Source organism: Musca vetustissima, unplaced genomic scaffold, assembly GCF_032173495.1.
Source record: "Musca vetustissima isolate MV318-11 ecotype Yass unplaced genomic scaffold, APGP_CSIRO_Mvet_v1 utg3401, whole genome shotgun sequence".
NCBI lineage: Eukaryota > Metazoa > Arthropoda > Insecta > Diptera > Muscidae > Musca > Musca vetustissima.
Genome location: NW_026884888.1, coordinates 395,311 through 416,683, shown reverse-complemented (window position 1 = coordinate 416,683; position 21,373 = coordinate 395,311). Strand labels below are relative to the sequence as shown.

At 37.4% G+C, this 21,373-nt stretch overlaps 3 protein-coding genes across 3 annotated transcripts; 1 reads left to right on the top strand and 2 right to left on the bottom strand.

The window, feature by feature from the left end:
- Nucleotides 1–4,817: 4,817 nt before the first annotated feature.
- Nucleotides 4,818–6,746, bottom strand: LOC133331948 (myotubularin-related protein 2). Its single transcript, XM_061540336.1, has 2 exons — nucleotides 5,201–6,746; nucleotides 4,818–5,140 (listed from the first exon to the last, which is right to left on the bottom strand). Exons 1-2 carry the CDS (start codon nucleotides 6,744–6,746, stop codon nucleotides 4,818–4,820), a joined length of 1,869 nt encoding a protein of 622 aa, XP_061396320.1.
- A 4,943-nt stretch (nucleotides 6,747–11,689) lies between these two features.
- Nucleotides 11,690–15,210, top strand: LOC133331972 (FAST kinase domain-containing protein 1, mitochondrial). The gene is made up of 9 exons (XM_061540358.1): nucleotides 11,690–12,031; nucleotides 12,086–13,389; nucleotides 13,451–13,599; nucleotides 13,664–13,943; nucleotides 14,000–14,150; nucleotides 14,209–14,332; nucleotides 14,674–14,783; nucleotides 14,856–14,938; nucleotides 15,000–15,210. The coding sequence occupies exons 1-9, from the start codon at nucleotides 11,690–11,692 to the stop codon at nucleotides 15,205–15,207; spliced, it is 2,751 nt and encodes a 916-aa protein (XP_061396342.1). The 3' UTR covers nucleotides 15,208–15,210.
- A 212-nt stretch (nucleotides 15,211–15,422) lies between these two features.
- LOC133331971 (phosphoribosylformylglycinamidine synthase) lies at nucleotides 15,423–20,704 on the bottom strand. The gene is made up of 6 exons (XM_061540357.1): nucleotides 20,627–20,704; nucleotides 19,021–19,940; nucleotides 18,620–18,960; nucleotides 18,034–18,248; nucleotides 16,176–17,973; nucleotides 15,423–16,120 (listed from the first exon to the last, which is right to left on the bottom strand). Exons 1-6 carry the CDS (start codon nucleotides 20,702–20,704, stop codon nucleotides 15,423–15,425), a joined length of 4,050 nt encoding a protein of 1,349 aa, XP_061396341.1.
- Nucleotides 20,705–21,373: the final 669 nt, after the last annotated feature.

Here is a 21,373-nt window from a genome sequence, read left to right as displayed (position 1 = left end):
TAAACATTTGTAATTGTGGACCACATCCATTAAAATAATCATTTTTTTTTTTTGGGGTAACACAAATGCTAGGTTGATGGCTATCCCCATCATGAATTTGTTTGTGTGTGTGTGTTTTTTTTTTATTTTTTCCTCCGTTTGGAAATAAACAGAGACATTAATGTGACCACGTGACCCGTAACATTTATCCGAATGCACTACCCACTCCACTTCATATCCATTCACATATCCCGTCATATTCATTTCTAATCAGTTGATGATTTTGGGGGAGGAAGAGGGAAGATCCCAAAATGCTGGCTGGCATTTTGACCAAACACGAAAACATTGACAAGGCTATTTAAGGAAACTAATAAGGTACGATTTTGGTAATGGATTCACTTTAAAGGGTGAAGTTTGTCGCTGAAAAAGGAAATGTTGAAAAAATGTATTTCTTTAAAAAGTCCATTAAAAATAATTTTTAAAAAATCTATGCCTTGTGTGGAGGGAGACCCTCAAAAATATTTTTTAAAAAATCCACGCCTTGTGTGGAGGGAGACCCTGGAAAATAATTTTTAAAAAATCCACGCCTTGTGTGGAGGGAGACCCTCAAAAATAATTTTTAAAAAATCCACGCCTTGTGTGGAGGGAGACCCTCAAAAATAATTTTTAAAAAATCCACGCCTTGTGTGGAGGGAGACCCTCAAAAATAATTTTTAAAAAATCCACGCCTTGTGTGGAGGGAGACCCTCAAAAATAATTTTTAAAAAATCCACGCCTTGTGTGGAGGGAGACCCTCAAAAATAATTTTAAAAAAATCCACGCCTTATGTGGAGGGAGACCCTCAAAAATAATTTTAAAAAAATCCACGCCTTGTGTGGATGGAAACCCTCAAAAATAATTTTTAAAAAATCCACGCCTTGTGTGGAGGGAGACCCTCAAAAATAAGTTTTAAAAAATCCACGCCTTGTGTGGAGGTTGACCCTCAAAAATAATTTTTAAAAAATCCACGCCTTGTGTGGAGTGAGACCCTCAAAGATAAATTTTAAAAAATCCACGCCTTGTGTGGAGGTTGACCCTGAAAAATAATTTTTAAAAAATCCACGCCTTGTGTGGATGGATTCCCTCAAAGATAAATTTTAAAAAATCCAAGCCTTGTGTGGAGTGAGACCCTCAAAAATAATTTTTAAAAAATCCACGCCTTGTGTGGAGGTTGACCCTCAAAAATAATTTTTAAAAAATCCACGCCTTGTGTGGAGGTTGACCCTCAAAAATAATTTTTAAAAAATCCACGCCATATGTCGAGACCCTCAAAAATAATTTTTAAAAAATCCACGCCATATGTCGAGACCCTCAAAAATAATTTTTAAAAAATCCACGCCTTGTGTTGAGGGAGACCCTCAAAAATAATTTTTAAAAAATCCACGCCTTGTGTGGAGGGAGACCCTCAAAAATAATTTTTAAAAAATCCACGCCTTGTGTGGAGGGAGACCCTCAAAAATAATTTTTAAAAAATCCACGCCTTGTGTGGAGGGAGACCCTCAAAAATAATTTTTAAAAAATCCACGCCTTGTGTGGAGGGAGACCCTCAAAAATAATTTTTAAAAAATCCACGCCTTGTGTGGAGGGAGACCCTCAAAAATAATTTTTAAAAAATCCACGCCTTGTGTGGAGGGAGACCCTCAAAAATAATTTTTAAAAAATCCACGCCTTGTGTGGAGGGAGACCCTCAAAAATAATTTTTAAAAAATCCACGCCTTGTGTGGAGGGAGACCCTCAAAAATAATTTTTAAAAAATCCACGCCTTGTGTGGAGGGAGACCCTCAAAAATAATTTTTAAAAAATCCACGCCTTGTGTGGAGGGAGACCCTCAAAAATAATTTTTAAAAAATCCACGCCTTGTGTGGAGGGAGACCCTCAAAAATAATTTTTAAAAAATCCACGCCTTGTGTGGAGGGAGACCCTCAAAAATAATTTTTAAAAAATCCACGCCTTGTGTGGAGGGAGACCCTCAAAAATAATTTTTAAAAAATCCACGCCTTGTGTGGAGGGAGACCCTCAAAAATAATTTTTAAAAAATCCACGCCTTGTGTGGAGGGAGACCCTCAAAAATAATTTTTAAAAAATCCACGCCTTGTGTGGAGGGAGACCCTCAAAAATAATTTTAAAAAAATCCACGCCTTATGTGGAGGGAGACCCTCAAAAATAATTTTAAAAAAATCCACGCCTTGTGTGGAGGGAGACCCTCAAAAATAATTTTAAAAAAATCTACTCCTTGTGTGGAGGTTGACCCTGAAAAATAATTTTTAAAAAATCTACTCCTTGTGTGGAGACCCTCAAAAATAACTTTTAAAAAATCCACGCCTTGTGTGGAGGGAGACCCTCAAAAATAATTTTTAAAAAATCCTCGCCTTGTGTGGAGGTTGACCCTTGTGTGGAGGGAGACCCTCAAAAATAATTTTTAAAAAATCCACGCCTTGTGTGGAGGGAGACCCTCAAAAATAATTTTTAAAAAATCCACGCCTTGTGTGGAGGGAGACCCTCAAAAATAATTTTTAAAAAATTCACGCCTTGTGTGGACGTTGGCCCTCAAAAATAATTTTTAAAAAATCCACGCCTTGTGTGGAGGTTGACCCTCAAAAATAATTTTTAAAAAATCCACGCCTTGTGTGGAGTGAGACCCTCAAAAATAATTTTTAAAAAAACCACGCCTTGGGTGGAGGGAGACCCTCAAAAATATGTTTAAAAAAATCCTTCTTCCTTATTGGAGTATAATCTATCACCTTATTATCGTGAATCCTCCACCTCACGTTTTCGGAATTATGTCCTTTTTATAACCGCCGTTAGACAGAATTTTCAAGTTGTCACATGAATTCCGCTGCCAATCGTTGCTGAACTTTAAGAAAAAGAGTTTATCAATTTGTGACCAGAATATGGGGAAAATGGCAAGGTGTTCACACACACACACACGGACATACATTTAGCTTCTCGAGTACATGTTTGACTAGTCTCCCTCCTCCCGTCCTCTATGTGATGATGCTGCTGCATTCAGTTCGAATTAGTTGCGGCAAATAAATTGTCCACGTACAACCTGTGTTAAACGTGATTTATAGAAGTTCCAAACACTGACAACAACAACAACAATGAGAAAAAACTTTCCTTAATTTTACGATGGCAAATTTTCACAGCGTTAAAGAGGTGATTTAAAGTCAATTGAATTGAATTGTGGGGGGAGAGGTACACAGGGGGAATTTCAAAAGCCATCAAGAAAGTGGTCGGTGGGGTAATATTTTAAAAAATAAGTCCTTCTTATTAGAGGTCCTTAAAAAGACCAACTGAACTCCGATTTTTTTCTACCTAAGCCCACAATTTTAAACCCCCTTATTTTGTTTCTAAATTTATTTCAAAGTTTTCAAAATTAAACGTGATTTTAATTCTAATTGTTGTTGTGCCCAAAAATAAAAGGTTTCATCGCCCGAATTAATGGCAATAACTTCGTTGACCATTACAGGCAATTGTTATGACCAACTTTGTTCATTACAAAAGTCCAAGGCTTTGTTGACATCCCTGTTGACCTTTTTCGAGAATATTATATAGCTTCCTCACACACACATACCCATTTACAACTACAATTAAACATATAATTAATAAGCGACTTAAAAGTTTAAAGCCATACCCAGAAAATGGATGGGAAATAAAAAACTTTTTTTACCCATTTTTTTTCTATCCTGGTGTGTCCTGTTTTATTCCTGAGGATTCCGATTTCCATTTGGCTGTTGTTTCTGTTTTTAGTTCAAATAATAAATTTGTTACTGTTAACTGTGGTAAAACACACACGCACATTGGACTAGAAGAGACCTGACCCGGACCAACCGGTATTACGTTTGGTTGGTTGGCTGCTGCAGGATGTTGGTCGTTTGGCTGATTGTCGTTTTTGTTGTTGTTGTTGCTGCGATTGCTATTTCGAATTTACACATTGACAAATTAAATGGCAAAGTTTTGACTCAATGCGGTTGTCAACAGTGTTAGTGATTGCCGGTGGTGGTGTTGTTGTTGTTTTTGTTAAGTTATTGTAATTAAAATAAATAATGCCAACAAATCCATATAAACATATGTTGCAATGGTTTTGTATTATGGCAAATCTTGCCACACAAGGGATAAACAACGTTTGACGCAGTGTACATGACCTACAGGATGTTGGCACTGTCGATTTTTTTAAAAATTATTTTTGAGGATCTCCCTCCACACAAGGCGTGGATTTTTTAAAAATTATTTTTGAGGGTCTCCCTCCACACAAGGCATGGATTTTTTAAAAATTATTTTTGAGGGTCTACCTCCACACAAGGCGTGGATTTTTTAAAAATTATTTTTGAGTGTCAACCTCCACACAAGGCGTGGATTTTCTAAAAATTATTTTTGAGGGTCTCCATCCACACAAGGCGTGGATTTTTTAAAAATTATTTTTGAGGGTCTCCCTCCACACATGGCGTGGATTTTTTAAAAATTATTTTTTAGGGTCTCCCTCCACACATGGCGTGGATTTTTTAAAAATTATTTTTTAGGATCTCCCTCCACACAAGGCGTGGATTTTTTAAAAATTATTGTTGGGGGACCAATTCCAAAAAAGTTTTAAAGAAAAAACTACGTTTCTTGTAATAAATATATTTCAAAATTGTGTTATCTTCAAAAAATACTTGATTATATATGCACATACATGATTATGCCGGAATAAAATACTAAAACTAATTCTATAAATTATAATAATAAAAAAGGAAGGCATGTAGAGCTACATTTTAATATAAGAAAAAAAATTATTAAAATATTAAAAAAAATATATATCTTTAATGCATTGGAGATGCCAGACGCGAAGCAGCTTGGGTATTCTGACGCATATTGGCCTTTAAACGTTTTTCGGTCACCTGTTTAACTAACTGCTCCTGCATTGCCAATAGTTCCCGGGTACGATTATAGATTTTATTTTGTGGTCGCATACTGGGATTCCAACGACAATACAATCCCTTCCATATCTTAACAATACGCATGCTGGCAATGGGCCGTAACACTGTTTGGGCACCCTGGGTAAACGAGGGATATAAGGGATTTAAATATTGATCAATTGAGGAATTGATGTAAGTCCAAAGGGAGATTGTTTTGTGTTTGAGATCTGAAAGATAAAAAATTAAATTTAAAGGAAATTATTTTCTCAAAAATTAAACCCCCTTACCTTCCTGCACCCTATCATATTCGGTATTTCCCAGAAAAGTTCCAAAACGACACGAATACAAATGGTCAATGATGGTGATGAGGAAATGTTCATTAAATTCAAAGGCATTCGGATATTGCTGTGACACCTGCCACACACAATCGATAAATTGCAAAAACACCGGAGAACGATCAGCATCGGAATGGCGATTATCACCATGACCAATCCTCTGTTGGAATTTATGGCCAAACGACAGCCATTCCTTTTCGATTAGGACCTCAAAACCCCGCAATGTCCGATAATATGGATCCAATAACAACATTGCCAAGGCCGTCAATTGGGCAGTGCGATCCCAACCATCGGAACAGTGGACCACAACCGAGGTACTCATTGTCTCCACCTTGTCCACAATCCGCACCGCCCCGGCCAAAATACACTTGATGTGTTTCAACCACAAGCTATTGTCAATCGATGACAACCACTTGGAGTCATCAATCGTGGGATAGCAAACCTCTTTCACCTTCCTCAAACTCTCCCGCATCACATGGATATTGTGTATGTCCAAAAAGTGTATCTCAACATTTTTATAGGCCTCCTCCGACTCGTAACCACCACCCTTGGCCTTGTTGGCAATAGCATTGGCACTTGGTCGGGCGTCCATAATTGCCAATTTGTCCGATTGGGCATTAGCCTCCATAATATAATTCAAATACTGCTCATCATCGGCGCTACGTTTGCCTCCCACTCCCACCAATGGCTGGGAGCAACGCGTTATCGTCGCCTGGGATCTGGGATGCATCCATGACAGAACGGGTAAACGACACCTCGAACGGAACTGCGCCACTCTACGCAAAAAATCATCAGATGCCTGTTTGGGAACTGCCCACACGGCCGGGTAGCTATCACACACCGTATAATTCTCATTGATTTTCGTCGCCCTCCACATATCATTGGGTACACCCAAACGCCTCAGCTCCGCCAATGGTTCATACACATTCCAACCATTCTCCCCAGCCCCCGAACTGCCAATTGCAGCGGCATGGGCAAAGGCAAACAACTTTCCACTATACGATAAGGGAAAGGCATACGACTGCAACTTCTCGAATACTGTACGCCTGGAATGATTCTGTTGTTTGTGGGCAAAGCGCAGATTCCGCATATCCTTACAAAATATTTCAATACCATAGGAATTCTGGCCCCTCGATGAGGCTCCACCAATTTTCTCCACCCGAGCTATCACACCCAATGGTATATCCACCACTACGGGCGGTTCATGGTCCCTCAACGGCAACGAACGGAAATACAAACGATAATTGGTTATAGTCAAAGCTCCATTTGCCGGACCCCGATAGGGACAAACATAGGTAACATCATTCTTCAAGTCTTGATCTTCTTCACCCTCCAAATAGGTAAAGGGCGTGTCTTTCGATGATCCCGTTTCATTACCATGTTTTGAACCGATTGAACTGGATTTCGAATCCGTATCCAGAGAATTTGTGCTGGCATTTTTCGATGTAGCCTTATCGGCTAAATTGCTGGCCGTTTCCTGTAGATCCTTTCTATCCATTTCCGAAAAATTTTCTCCTTTTGTTACACCGTCTTTAATTACAATGCCGTTTCTAAAATTTTGACGGCGTTGAGACTGAAGCTTAGAAAGAGGGGAAAAAAGAAAATGGCCGCTAAAGATAAAGAATCAAAACAAACTATTATCAATTCACAAATGGCAAGGGTTCACACAATCGACTTTTGGTCAAGAGCTGACTAAACGATTGTTTATCACTAATCGATAACTTATAGATGTTTTTAACCGTGGGAAGGAGTATATTTCGACAGAATCGTACCATAAAATGAGATAAGGACACTATTGTGTCCAGTATACATCAATATGGCTTGAGCTATTCTATAGTGAATGGAAGACATTCGAGACGGCCAATAACGTAAACAAGAAAAATCTCCGTCTGGTGTTTGAAGCATCGGGCGCCAGTCATATATGGAATTTGTTCCCCAAGGTGAGATGATTTATTCAAGCTATCCTAGGCAATGTCAGAGGTGTACATGGCTAGTTCATTAATAGCTAAAAGTTTTTATACAGTGTTTGAATATATATTCAAAAGGACAATAGGAAATTTTCACAGCTGCGCTAAACATCCTACAATGGTCTTTGGTGTGACTATGAATATTGTTGCGGGGTAGCTTAAACGCAGTCTTTTGTCGAGGCCAAAAAAAAATTTTGCGTGGAGGGGCCTTAGGAAGTGGCTTGTTTCGCCTACGATGTAGCCACTAACCACGAGTTTCCACCAGCTCCCATTATGCGGTAGAGTTGGGGGAGCTGGAGGTAGCTACAATGGACACTCCCGGGATGACAAGCCACTGTAATGTCTCTTTTGGCCTGTCGTGTCCAGTATGTTTGTTCTAGGGGGTTAGTACATATTTGCCAGGTTAGTTAGTAATTTAGTAATTTAGCACAATATTTTGACGCGACTGTCCCCGAACCCAATTACTCCATGATCACAGTCCAGGAAAAATACATTTGTTTTTCTCGGCCAAGTAATAACAAAAAGTCAGCCAAATTGTCCACGGATGACGTTATTCCTTATGGCCGAGAATAATCCAATGTTTTTTCCAAGACTGCGGGGGAAACCTAAAAATAAAAATAGATTAATAAAATGTTTTATAAAAAATTGCAAAAAAATGTGCTATTAGCTCTAGAAAACTTTGTTGATGTGAAGCAAATGGCGAACCGCGTTGCCAACCACTTTTTTAGTAGTGGAACCTAATTCATTCATGAATAAAACACGTCTTGTAAGTGCAAGCAAGTAAGGTAGATGGCATGTTCACAAAATCAGAAAATGTCGGATTAATTTAAAATTTTGAAATGTCGGACATTAAACAGGGACAATTGAATGGATGTATGCCAAATGATAACATATATAAAGAAATAATAGAGATGATAGGAGTAATGATACCAAATTGTCTGATCGACTAGAGGAAAAGAGTTAGCGGTAGTATAAGATGTAATAAGATGATTTGGAGAAAATGTCGGGTCTGGAAATATTCCAAGAATAAACCGAACATATAAATAGCCCATAGAATGGCAGAGAAGTCAGTATTGTATAAGTTGGTGCTGAGTGCTAATTAGTTGAGTCAACGATAATAAGGTGTATACGTGTATTTTACGTGTATAACAATTCATAATTTATAAGTGTACAGAAAAAAAGTGCACATAATTCAAAAGGGCAAAGGTAAAAGTGATTAAACCCAGTTATTAATGGAAAGAATATATTGTAACAAGCTGAATCTCTGTTTTGGTTAGGTCCAAGTGATCAAGAAGTTCCCGATTATTATCCTTCCGTAATCCTAATAAGAAGTGCTCTTCCAAAAGTGTGAACGGTTATAAATCAAAAGTTAAACGTTCACAAGAGGCTAGCAGGGACTAACCATATAAAAAGGACATTCCGAGAGTTTTAAGTAAAGGCCGCATTTGTAACGGTGACACTACGAAAAGAGGTAGGATCCAACCAAATATATTGTACCGCTATATTATTACTACCCGGTAACTAAGGACCTTTGTTCCCAGAAAAACTGGAGACTCACTCTATTATACCACGGTGCTCAGCACCATATTAACATTTACGTGGACTTAATAATACTTAATATTGGTGTGTGTTTGATATATGAAGTAATGAAAGCAAAACCTCCGAAAAATGGTATAAGTTAGCGGTAACAACAGAAGCTAACGTCCACGAATTTCGATCACACCACCAAAAAGCATATCAGTATTTAAATTCAAACGACAGTAAAACCCAATTTTGACGACTTAATTTTTTATATTTATTTATTATTTTTTTTTATAATTTATAGTTCATCATTGTTGTATGACATATTTTTGTGATTAGTTTTATTTTGTATCTAGGTTGGTTTTAAGTGAATATTTATTTGTATCTTAATTAGTCTATTTTTTTAATAATATTTATTTATAATAATATTGGAGTTAATTTTTATTACTGTTAGAAACCACAGTTGGGTTGTATACATAGCACCTAAAAGTTACAAATAGAGCTCTATTAGGAACGATTAGGAATTGGCTTTACCCGTAGTAGTCCAGTGAATTGGCCGTGCGCTAAAACTCTTTAGTGGGTTCTAAAGACCATAAAATTTGACTTCAATTTTGAATTTTGTTTTGGGTCAACAGACCTTTCGATTTATCCTTCGGAATACCTATGAATATAAGAAAAATAAATAGAATTAATTTTACTTGTAGTAATCAGAAATTGTTATACAGTAATTCCATACATAAATAAATTATCACTTTTAACTAGAAAGTATTAAATAGAAAATACATAGGATATACAAAAATAGCGGAGATAAGATTAGGTTTAGTTTTGTTTGTAATAAAAGACATGTGAAATAGTATTAAGAGAACATAATGGACTTTTGATTGAAGAAGGAAGGAGGGACTTAAAGGTGAGGTAAGTGGTATGTTATGGAGCGGGATTAGGGGTCAATATGATATTGATGGGAAGGGTTGACCAAGGTAGGGAGGGCGGCTAAATAGGTCATACGGGTTTGGATTTGATGGAGTTGGAAGGTTTTAAATTTAGTATTATTGTGGATGTAAACCTATCATCTAGATTACTGTGTACGTTCCTGTGCTGGGAATGCCGGATGGGACCCCCCCCCTTATGAGAGGCGGCGGAGCTGGCTCGAGTTACCTGAACATCTCCCAGCGGCGTAAAAGGGTCACGTAACAATATAAACTAGTCATTTCTACAAACAAACAGTTACGGCGGTTCTTAAACCAATAAAGACCTTCAACACGATCAAGAACTTAGATAAGAAAAATCTACGTCCGGTCAACGTAGATAACAAAAATATCCGTTCGTGTTTGAAACATTTTATAATCAAACGTATGTTTGGGCGCCATTATTTATGTGAAACTAAGAAACATACAAACGAATACTCGTAGAATGACACAGGTAGTTCTTTAAGTTAGGATCATTTCTCCGGAACTCTTTGATATCTACCTTTCTGAAAATTCCACTTTTCACCGGTCGGTATATTGATCGTAATATTCGATCCTAATAATGTTAAGTCCTATTAATGATGGCAAATATGAGTGGATCTTGTGACTTTTTTCCACCTGAGGTATATGAAAATATCCTACACCCAATTCACAGTCGATAAGGAACAGATTATTACGAAAACATTATACACGGTCAAGATCGTATGTAAGAAAAATATCCATCCCTGTTTGAAACATTGAAAAAACAAATGTGTTTGGGCGCCATTCATATGTGGAGTTGAGGAACATGAAGACGAAGAATTGTAAAGTGAAACAGATAGTTCCACACGTTTTGGATAATTTCTCCCGGACTCTTTAAAACGACCTTTCTGATATTCTACAACCAACGGTCGGTATATAGATAGTAAAATGCGATCCTAATAATTTTGAGTCACACAAATGATGAAATAGATGAGAGGATAAACGTCTACATAACTGATCTTATGATTTTCGTCCATCCATCCGCTTAACAAAATAATCGATGGTGAAGAGATTAGGACCTTTAACTACTACCCCAAGGTATTGGGTTTAAAGTTCGACAAGTTTCTTCATGCCGTCCGTGCAAGCTGAGTAGTAGGATTAAGGTCTTCAAGGCAGTAGTACAATCGCCTAGGCTGTAGGACAATACCGTATACCTACTATAGTGGGCAACCATCCATCCATCATCCGTAGCAGCAGCTGTCTAGACAGCTGTTGCACCATCCTAAGATCAGGATGGTGCAACCGACTCAATTTCTAATGGACACGAATAACCGACTTAATACCTAAACACATGCCCATCATGTTAACTAGGATCTCACGATAGGCTACACCTTTCCAACTTCCCCATGAACGGATAAAATTCAAACGGAATTATAAGACCATGAGACCCCGATTGAAACGGTAAAAATTATGTTTTGCTTAAATCTATTGGACCCTTGTATTTTCTCTTGAATTTCTGATTGTAATTTTCTTATCTACGAAGTCCACATTCCGCGGATCCCTTCACGAAATATGTCGATTTTTGTATTTTTCCCTGCAAAAAGCCAATTGGTCAAAAATCGATTTATGAATCCCTACAAATCAACCTGTTGCAACAACAACAGTACACATGTCAATAAAACAGCTGATTTGTTTTGGGCGCTAAACGATTTAAAAACCCCTTTCCCGTATATTTTTATTTTGTTTTGATTCTTCTTCATCTGTCATTTTGTCTTCTCCAACCATTCGTTAGCAGGTGGAACGTTTTAAAATTTGTCTTCAGACGCTGAATGAACATCTGATTTTGTTGTTGAGCATGTTTGTTTTGATTCTGGCTTTCGTCCAATTCCGCAACGCCGTCCAAAATTTTAAGAAACGGCATTGTAATTAAAAACAAAATAAACGACCTAAAACAAAGGACTGTTAAGGCGCAATTTTTTCCTTAATGGGATTCTGGTAATTTGCTGAATTAAAGTGCAAGTGGAAATATGTACAGCGCACAGTGGGCGAGACAACAATTGAAAACCATTGCATGGCTGTGGCGAAAACAACAGCTGAGACTGCTGAATGAGATGAGAACACACGTTGTGGGAGGCAGATCGAGGGCCCAATCAGAAATATTGGCAAGGGGACAGAGTGGCTCCTTGTGTGCTGTACAAAGGTATTATAGTTCAGAGAAGGACCACCAGATTACAACGGAAAAGGAAACAACCGTCACACAGGAAGATGATGATATATCCCAAAATCTCAACTTCAAACAGATGATGATGTACAACGAGGAAGATGATGATATAATGAAACGATTGAATGCCTGTGAGACATCGGAACAGGTAAATTGTTGTTGCTATTTGGCTTGTTATTATGTTATTAAACAATATTTACAGTTGATGAATATTGCAGATACGTTACTGGCAGAAATGCACAAGGAACATGTGGTCCAAACAATTGTCCTATTGTGGATGTTTAAAAGACTGAATGATGTGGCCCATCACAAGGTGATATTAGAGAAAATTATACCACAACTCGAGAAATATATTGAGGAATTGAATATAAATGAAATGAGCACCTGCTATTTGTATTTGCGAAAAATGGGCGAAGAGAATACCCATCCATTGCTGCAGCAATTGCTGACAAAATCCTTGAATATTGTAGATACTGAGGAAAATGTAGGCCTCTCTGCCTTATCACGCCTTGTGGTTGGCATTAATGTGGGCCGTAATTTCTTTACACCAATGTTATGTGCAAATTTCATCAAACATTTGGAGGGACACATTGCCAAATGCAGCACAGATGATGATGCCCGTATGATAGCCATAGTTATGTTGAATTTACAACCTCTTATAGATGTAGAACTTATGTCAATGTTTAAACAACGGGTACACAGCTTGATTAGCAGTGGGGAAATCTCGGCCTCAAAACCCAAGACCATTATAAAAATCTTGAATGTTTTAAATATGACAGTATGGTCGAATAGCCATGTGGATTTGATAAGGGAACTATTGCTAACAATTAAAACGGCCATACCCCAATTGGATGCCAATGATTTGAAAACCATAAGTCGGATATATCAATATCACATGGAACCGGCATGTTTGCAACAACCCTTATCCTTGGCGTTGGAGGAGTTGTTAGCCACTCATATGTCTCCTGAAACTTTGGCTTGTTATGTACCCTTTTCCCAGCCTAATAAACGTGATACCCTAACAAATGCCTTTAAGGCTCTGCTGGCCTCACCTGAAAGTTGGCAACAACCCAATGCAAGTGGATTTCTGTTTTCCACTCTACGATCATTGAAAATATCGGATAATAAAATATGTAATGCCTATTGGAATGGGGTGTTGAATGAATTGAATTCTGTAGGGGAGAATGAGACGCATACAAATTTCCTCAAACACTGTCATCGTTATATGAATTTCAATAATAATTTGGGAGGTACCTATCGGCATATGGCATTGGAAAAGAAATTGTCACAGCTGTGTATGCGGGCCATAGAACATGATGTTAGTGGGAGGATACCACAGACCTTTGCAAGATTGGCATCATTTGTGCTGGCATATGGTCACACACCCTACAGTTGGAAGAAATATCCAAATATTATCTTATCGAAGATTATAAATATGGCAGAACAATTTACGGTAACCGATTGTTTTCTGATCAGCAGGGGTTTGAGGATATCCCTGGAAATGAGGTAAAGAAAACATTTTTTTTTTAAATTTTAAAATTGAAATAAATTTTGAGTTTCATTTTAGATACCGCTATCAAATACCCCAATTGGCCAATATGCAGCTGGCCACCATAGACAGTGTATTGACAAGTTGTGCCGAAAGAGTTCTAACCGACAATAATTTACATGTAACGGATCTTAATGCCCTGGTGCGGATGTTAAGCAATCGGAAATGTGAGACACATTTTAATATTCCTTTACTATTTCGTACTGATCTCCTTTTTCTCCCCTTTTTCAGCTCTCCAAAACAGTGTCGTGTATCACAAAACCCTACAAAAATACAAAGAAATCCAATGCGAAGATTTAAATTCACGCATAATGCGTGATATGGCATATAATTTTTTGGCCACAAATTATTTGGTACCCGAAGTATTAGAGGTTATGTTTAAATATTTAGAAAATCACTATGAACACATTTTGGGAGAGACCGTGGAGAAATTACTATCGTGTACCTATAATTTGGGTTATACGCCGCAGTCGTATGCATCTTTGGAATATGCAGGATATATTTTACAGAGGTAATTTAAAAAAGGAATATTTTCCCTTAATCAAAACTAAAATATTTTTCTTTTAGAGATTTCAATTACATGAGCGGCCTGTCTTTGGTCCAAGCCTGTCTAGCCCTTTGCTATTACAAAATAATACCCGAGGAGTTAATAAATAAAGTATTTTGTGTTAAATTCATACAACGTGTTGAGGATGAAATACAAATGTGTTATTCAAAGGTAGGGCAAGTGCGGCATTGTGGAACATAACAATTAAATTAATATCTTTATTTGCTAGGCCACCTATCCCGAACGAGTACTGAACATAGTTATGCAGCTAAATCGTAGTGTTTGCTTAGATTTTCCAGAAGCGAATGTGCCCTGGTTCCAGCAAAATTTCATTGAAGCACAAATGAGCAAAAGTAAGTATTTACTTTGTTATTGTTATTTCTATATAAACAGATTACCTGCAACATATATTCCAAGCCCCGATTATTTATTTATTTTTTTCGAATTTAAAAAAAATCAAGGCTTAAATTATTTGAAAATATGGACGATTTTTTAAGCTTGACATTTCAAAGACTTTTTTTTGTAAAACTTATAATTTTATTAAAACAAATCAAATTAATTAAATTTAAATTATTATCTTTTTTTGCAAATATTTGTTGTATTTTTTACGTCAATTAAAAAAATATTACTTTTTTAATAGTAATTTTCGAATTAAAAAATCAATATTTCATTTGGAACCTTTTTTTCGTTACAGAACCCTTTGTGGAAACCCCTTTTAATGCAGATGTTAAAAATCTGCTAACCACTGTACTTAAGGATGAGTCATATTTCCGCTGTAATCACACAACGCCATATGGATATCAGGTACACATTTCAAAATTTATAATTAAAAAAAAAAATCTTTTAAAATTTTTCGGTTTATTTTTCTTCCCTCAGATTGACTTTGTGATAAATTTCGATAAGAATAAAACCCCCATCCAAGCACCTGCTGAAACGACCATGTTGGATCGGATAACAAAGTAAGAAGCTTTATGGAATATTTTGTACACAAAAATATTAGCTTTTAATTTCCCTCCCCAGAGTTGCAATATTACTGCTAAAACTTGATTCCTTCTGTGCAAATGACTTGAATGCCCTGCGCGGTCCCGATTCCTTGAAAATCAAACACTTGGAAATGATGGGCTACAAGGTGTTGCACATCAATGAACATGACTGGAATTCAAAATATATGAATGCACCCGGCGCCAAGACGAAATATTTAAAATGTCTGCTGCAAATATCAAATTGATAAGCATGAACAAACAAACAAAAACAAGACACAGTTTCCAAAAAATTCCCAAAAATCGTAGTTAATTTAAATTCTAGTGTTGCATAAATGTATAAGTAATGTTTTTTTATTATTATTATTGTTATATAATTGAAAACAAAATGAAAAAAATATTGTACAAAAAATTTTGTTGTTGTATTGGATGGAGAAATAGGGTGGAGGTAAACCCCTTCTCCTTAACTGCTGGTACACCATTCATAGGCGGTGTTAAACATAACCTGCCATGGACTGGCTTGAGATTTAACATTAAATCCTGGCGTAACATATGGCCATTGATACATGGCATGACAACGTTCCGGATGAGGCATCAAAGCCAAATGACGACCATCTGCCGAGCACAGACCAGCTATGCCTTCTGTACTACCATTGGGATTCATGGGATAAATTTCGGTGGGTTTATTATCATCATCGACATAATGCATTGCCACACATTTTTGCTGTTTCAGATTATCCAACACCTTGCGGTCACGGAATGAGAAACGTCCCTCACCATGGGCCACCCAGCAACCCAATACGGAACCCTTCAGTTTACTCAACATCATGGCCTTACTGTCGCCAATGCATACACTTGACCAGCGGCATTCAAAACGTTCGGATTTGTTGTGCAACAAAGCAACATCGGGTTTGGAAATCACCTCTTGACCCTGGGCATCATTTGAAGATCCCACCCAGCCAATTAAACTCATCAACTGGCAGCCATTGCAAATACCCAAGGAGAAGGTTTCGGGGCGTTTTTTAAATGCCGAAAATTGTGGGGCCAAGAGGTCACTGAACATAATATTGGCAGCCCAACCCTTGGCGGAACCCAAGGTATCGGCGTAACTGAAACCTCCGGGGAATACCACACCACGATAACGATCCAAAGAAGTTTTGCCTACAAAAATGGAAAATTAAAAATAAAATTCCGATATATTAATTCTCAAACTTACCACTCAACAAATCCGACATGGTAACATCGTGCACATCAAAATTGGCCTTCATCAGGGAGGCAATCATTTCACGATCACTGTTCACACCCTCTTCACGTAGCACAGCCACTGTGACCGTCTTGGCGGCCCGCTTCAAAATCAATTCCGAACTCAAATCAACCGAACATTGATACTTAGGTCCTGTACGATATTCCAAGGTATTAAATTCTTCAATGGCACAATCGGCATTTGCCTGCAATTTTTCCAATTCAAAACTGATACGTTCCCATTGTTGGTAGAGGGTCTTCACAGTGTTTTTAATTACTGTCTTTCCCTTGGCTGTAATTTTAATGGACTTATCCAAACCATAGCCCTTTGGTTGACCAATCAAATGATTTGGCACACCAAGATCACTGAATTTGCGTTGAATCTCCGCGGCATGTTTGCCTTCAACTTCCAGCACCCAACCACATTCTTCGGCATACAGGACAGCCAATTCGGGTAGAGTTCTTGCTGCCGCATCAACATTTTCCAATGGTATTTGTGCCAGGGCATTTGTGAGATCCAATTCCAGTCCTGACAAACCGGCAAAGGCCATTTCCAAAACACACACAAACAAACCTCCCTCACTGATGTCATGGCCAGCCAATAATTTTCCCTCAGCCAATAACTGTTGGGTCAAGTTAAATGCATTTACCAAAACCGGAGAATTCAACAAATTCGGGCACTCATTACCCTGTTGGCCATATGCCTGAGCCAAGGCACTACCACCCAATCGGAATTTATTCTCAATGTTGATCCACAACAAAACAGTTTCCTTTCTCTCGGCGGGACCTTTAATGTCGGGGGTTACCTTTACACTAACATCAGGACAGGGGGCGTAGGTTGAAATAACCAAGGTGCCAGGTGATTTTACAGTTTGCGCACCCACCTTTGCTGCCATGGACAAAGAATCTTTACCACCATCAACGGCAATTCGTAGCTCCTTCATAATGTTGCACATCTCCTGACAGGCATCAAACATGCGAGCTCCCTCACCAGGCAGTTTGGCAGCCCACATCCAATTGCCGGAACATTTTACATCACCCAATTCTGTGATCTTTACAAACACCAAATTTGAAAGGGCCTCAGCCACACTCATACGGGCCATTGCTCCAGCATCCAGCAAACCCTTAATGGGTTGGGTACCCAACGAAGTGGCAATACCTTCTTTGCTGAAATGTGACACCGTCACCAAACCAAAATCAGCCAAGGGGGTATGCAAGGGGCCCACACATTGCTGCTGAGCAATCAAGCCTGTAACACAACGATCCACCTTGTTGGTCAAGTAACGTTTACTGCCCACCGACACCAAACTCAACACCAATTCTAAACTTTTGCCGAAATCGAAATTCTTATCGAAATGCAGAGGTGTCAACGAATTGCTCAGCCTTTGCAATTGATATTCCCGTTTGGGCATATCGCCAAGGACATGTTTCAGCTCCAAATCGAATGGTATGGGACCCAGTTGAGAGCGATCAAAGCCATCGATGAGGACCTTTTCAAAATCAGCATCACTTTCAATGAGAGTAACACGGCCATCACCGGTGACAATACCAACAAAACTGATTTGGCAACGTTCTCTACGGCAAATACTCTCCAAGAGAGGACGATCTTCAAATTTACACAAAATGGCATCGTTTTCTTGGTACTCAGCACCCCACAATTCCAGGGCATTGATGGTGGGATCGCCTAGCTGGAATTCCTTGGAGAAAATTACAGCACCAGCAAAGCCAGGTTCAACCAATTCTTTCAATACATTGCCATTACCGCCAGCACCCTGCGAAAAGATAAAATTGAATTAAGAAAGTTTTTAATTTATTTTCAATTTCCAACAAACCTGATCATGAATTGCAATAATGGGATTCTTATCACCCATTTCAATACAGGCCCTTACGACACGATTTAATTTATTTTCCATTTCAGCATCTCCTCGTTGGACGGCATTGAAATCCAATGAAGAGTCATTGGAACCTTGGACTTCAACGGAACTGGCTGCGCCACCACCCACACCAATGCGATAAACAGGGCCGCCAATTTTGGCCAAGAGCATGCCTGAAATAAAAAAAATAAAAAAATTGTTTAAGATTTTTATAAAAAAAAATTAGATCCTCGCCAGGCGTGGATTTAAAAAAAAAATATTTTTAAAGGATCCAAGGCGTCGATTTTTTAAAAAATATTTTTAAAGGAATCTCACAATGCGTGGATTTTTTACGATCCAATTTTGTTTAAAAAATATTTTTTAAAAAAATTTTCTAGGATCAAATTTCTTTTTTAAAATTATTTTTTTGGATTCAAAATTTTTAAAAAAATATTTTTTATGATCCAATTTTTTTTAAATATATTTTTTTATGATCTAATTTGTTTAAAAAAGTGGTGGATTTTTAATTTTTCTAATTCAATATTTTTCAATCTTTTGAACTTACCCTTCTTCGGATCAAATTTCTGACGCATTGATGATTCCATGGTACCCATGCCGCCACTAAACATAATCGGTTTTACATATTCATCACGTTCTCCTTGGGCATTGGTGAGGCCATAGGAATTTACAAAACCCGTAATGACAGGTTCACCAAATTTATTGCCATAATCCGAGGCACCATTACTTGCCTCGATTAGGACTTTTAAGGGTTTGGCAAACGAGGCTGGATATTCATAGGAGGCATTTTCATAGGGTTGAGGATATCCAGGAATATTCAAACAGCCAACACAATAGCCAGCCGTACCGGCAATGGGTATGCCACCACGACCCACACCTTGGACGTCTCTGGAAGATAAAAAAAAATATTATTGTTTTTTGAAAATGAAATGATTTCGAAATATTAACCTCAATCGCCCACCAGTTCCAGTGGTGGCACCACTGAAAGGAGCCACAGCCGTTGGCATATTATGCGTCTCGGCTGTGAAAATCAAATCATTGTCCACCGTTACCAAAGACATTGGTCCCGGACCATCAAAACACTGTGGACGTATGGTAACATGTTTAAAACCACGTATGGCACTGCTGTTATCACTGAACTTTATGGTGTTATTTGGATTCGAATTATTCTGGGTATCCATGATCATGCGTATCAACGACTGCGGCTGTTCCACACCATCAACAATCATTTTACCACGGAAGAACCAATGACGCGAATGTTCACTATTACTTTGGGCACAATCAAACAACTCCACAGTGGTGGGATCTCTCTTTAGGATATTTTTAAAAAGATTTGTATAATAATCCAAATCCCAATCACCGAAGGCCAATCCCAGCTTGGCATTAACTTCTTCCAAAGCTTTGCGTCCCTTTTCCATCACGGGTACCTTATACCATGATTCTTGAGATTGTGGCAGTTGTTCGTTGAAACTATTCACAGGCAAATTGTCTTTTGTATAACGGCATTCGGTCATACGATCACTAAGCAGATCTACTAATTTATCAACATTTGGTTGATTGCCGGCAAAGCCGATTAAATAACGATCGGAGGCTTCAAGGCGTATTACATTTTCTAGACCGACATTTTGACAAATATTAACACAGTTCGTTGAAAATGGTGTTGAAAAATTAAAACGTGGACCAATTTCGATTAGCAGAGATTCTTTAGTCTCCTTGGGCAGTTGTGTCGCTTCACACAGACTTTTTTCTTCACCCTGTGGATGTTTCAACAACCATTTTAATAAGGTGATCGATTTTTCCTCAAGGGGTTTGACAGTTTCTACATGATAACATTTTTCCACCTGCACGGAATTGATGTTGGAAAAGTTCTGTGGGCGGGAAAGAAAAAAAAATAAATTAGAAAAGTAATAATTTAAAAAATGGAAAAAATTTATAAAACATTTTTATGCAATTAAATATTTTTAAAAGAACCTTACAAACTTGAATTTTTGAAAATAGTTTTAAATGACTAGCCTACACTATTTTGGGATTTAAAAATAATATTAAAAAAAAATAATAATAAAAAAATATTTTTTAAAATTTTTTTATAGTAGCCAACACAAATAAGAGATTTTTTAAAAAATATTTTTTCAAGGATGATCACCGGATTTGATTTTTAAAAACATTTTTTTTTAAGGATAACATGCGCTTTTAAAAATAAAATTAAAAATATTTAATTCCTACTACCATCAATTAATCCGTAGTGTGATAGGTAGTCAGACCTTAAATTGAACTCAAATCATGTTAATAGCGTTTTTCCAAATACACGTTTCTATCTTAGAAATACAATTTAATTGGTAACCGGGAAAATTCAAATCGACGAACTTTTCCTATTTTTTTAAATTCGAGGTTACACTGAAATTGTCAAAATATTTAAATAAGCCCTCAGGAAAGATTTGCCTTACACTGGCAGTTATGTAACAACACAGATGATTTACTAAAACATGATTAATTATAGTAAGGTCTATAAATAGACCCCATCTACATAGATATGAAAGATATTTCAGATACTCACCGCCTTCAATAGTTTCAACAGCTTTTGGCGATGGACCTCATCACAGGCCTCAGTTGTATAAAAACGAATAATAGCCATTTTAATTTTCCTTTAATTCTTTAATCGAATGAATGGATGTGGTTTTAAAATCGTCGACACTCCACAATAGTCACCTACCAACTGTAGATTTAATTTGATTTGTATATGGATCAATAGCCAAAGTAACCTACACTGTCTGACGACAAAAAAAACAAAAACACATATATAAACATATTCACATATATTTATATATGCATGTAGTACTTACGAACAGGTTTCTTCTTCTTGGGTATTTACTTGTTGCTGAGCTTCTACTCTGGGGTTCCTTGCTGGGGGTTATCAGTTGCAACAGACGTAAATATTTTTTTGCATCAGGCTGGAAAATATATAAAAATGTTGACGTTGTTGTGGAGCATGCACCAACAAATCTATGTAACGAGAAGTATTATTGTTATTGTTTTTAATCAATCAATTGATAAGAATACAGTAATAATATTTTTCTTCAATCGACATTACCTTAACTTGATGTTATTCACAAACCACAAATGTACATCATGTCGATGACATCTATTTGCGTGAAATCAATAAAATGTAGTTAAAAATTCAGCAAATTTTCCAAAAGATCTGTAAAAAATTGCCAAAAACTACCGCACACAAATTTATTTGCCGGCCTACACGTGCTAGCGCTTGAAATGTTTTTAAAAGAATGGTCTCCCCCTTTTAATAGTT

Coding starts and splice junctions, on each gene's coding strand:
- LOC133331948 (XM_061540336.1), bottom strand. CDS start 6,746: ATGGATAGAAAGGATCTACAGGAAACGGCCAGCAATTTAGCCGATAAG. Junction 5,141..5,200: donor ATATGATAGGGTGCAGGAAG/GTAAGGGGGTTT, acceptor TTTATCTTTCAG/ATCTCAAACACAAAACAATC.
- LOC133331972 (XM_061540358.1), top strand. CDS start 11,690: ATGTACAGCGCACAGTGGGCGAGACAACAATTGAAAACCATTGCATGG. Junction 13,600..13,663: donor GATGTTAAGCAATCGGAAAT/GTGAGACACATT, acceptor CCCCTTTTTCAG/CTCTCCAAAACAGTGTCGTG. Junction 14,939..14,999: donor ATGTTGGATCGGATAACAAA/GTAAGAAGCTTT, acceptor TTCCCTCCCCAG/AGTTGCAATATTACTGCTAA.
- LOC133331971 (XM_061540357.1), bottom strand. CDS start 20,704: ATGGCTATTATTCGTTTTTATACAACTGAGGCCTGTGATGAGGTCCAT. Junction 19,941..20,626: donor TGTTGAAACTATTGAAGGCG/GTGAGTATCTGA, acceptor TCCCGCCCACAG/AACTTTTCCAACATCAATTC. Junction 18,961..19,020: donor GGAACTGGTGGGCGATTGAG/GTTAATATTTCG, acceptor TTTATCTTCCAG/AGACGTCCAAGGTGTGGGTC.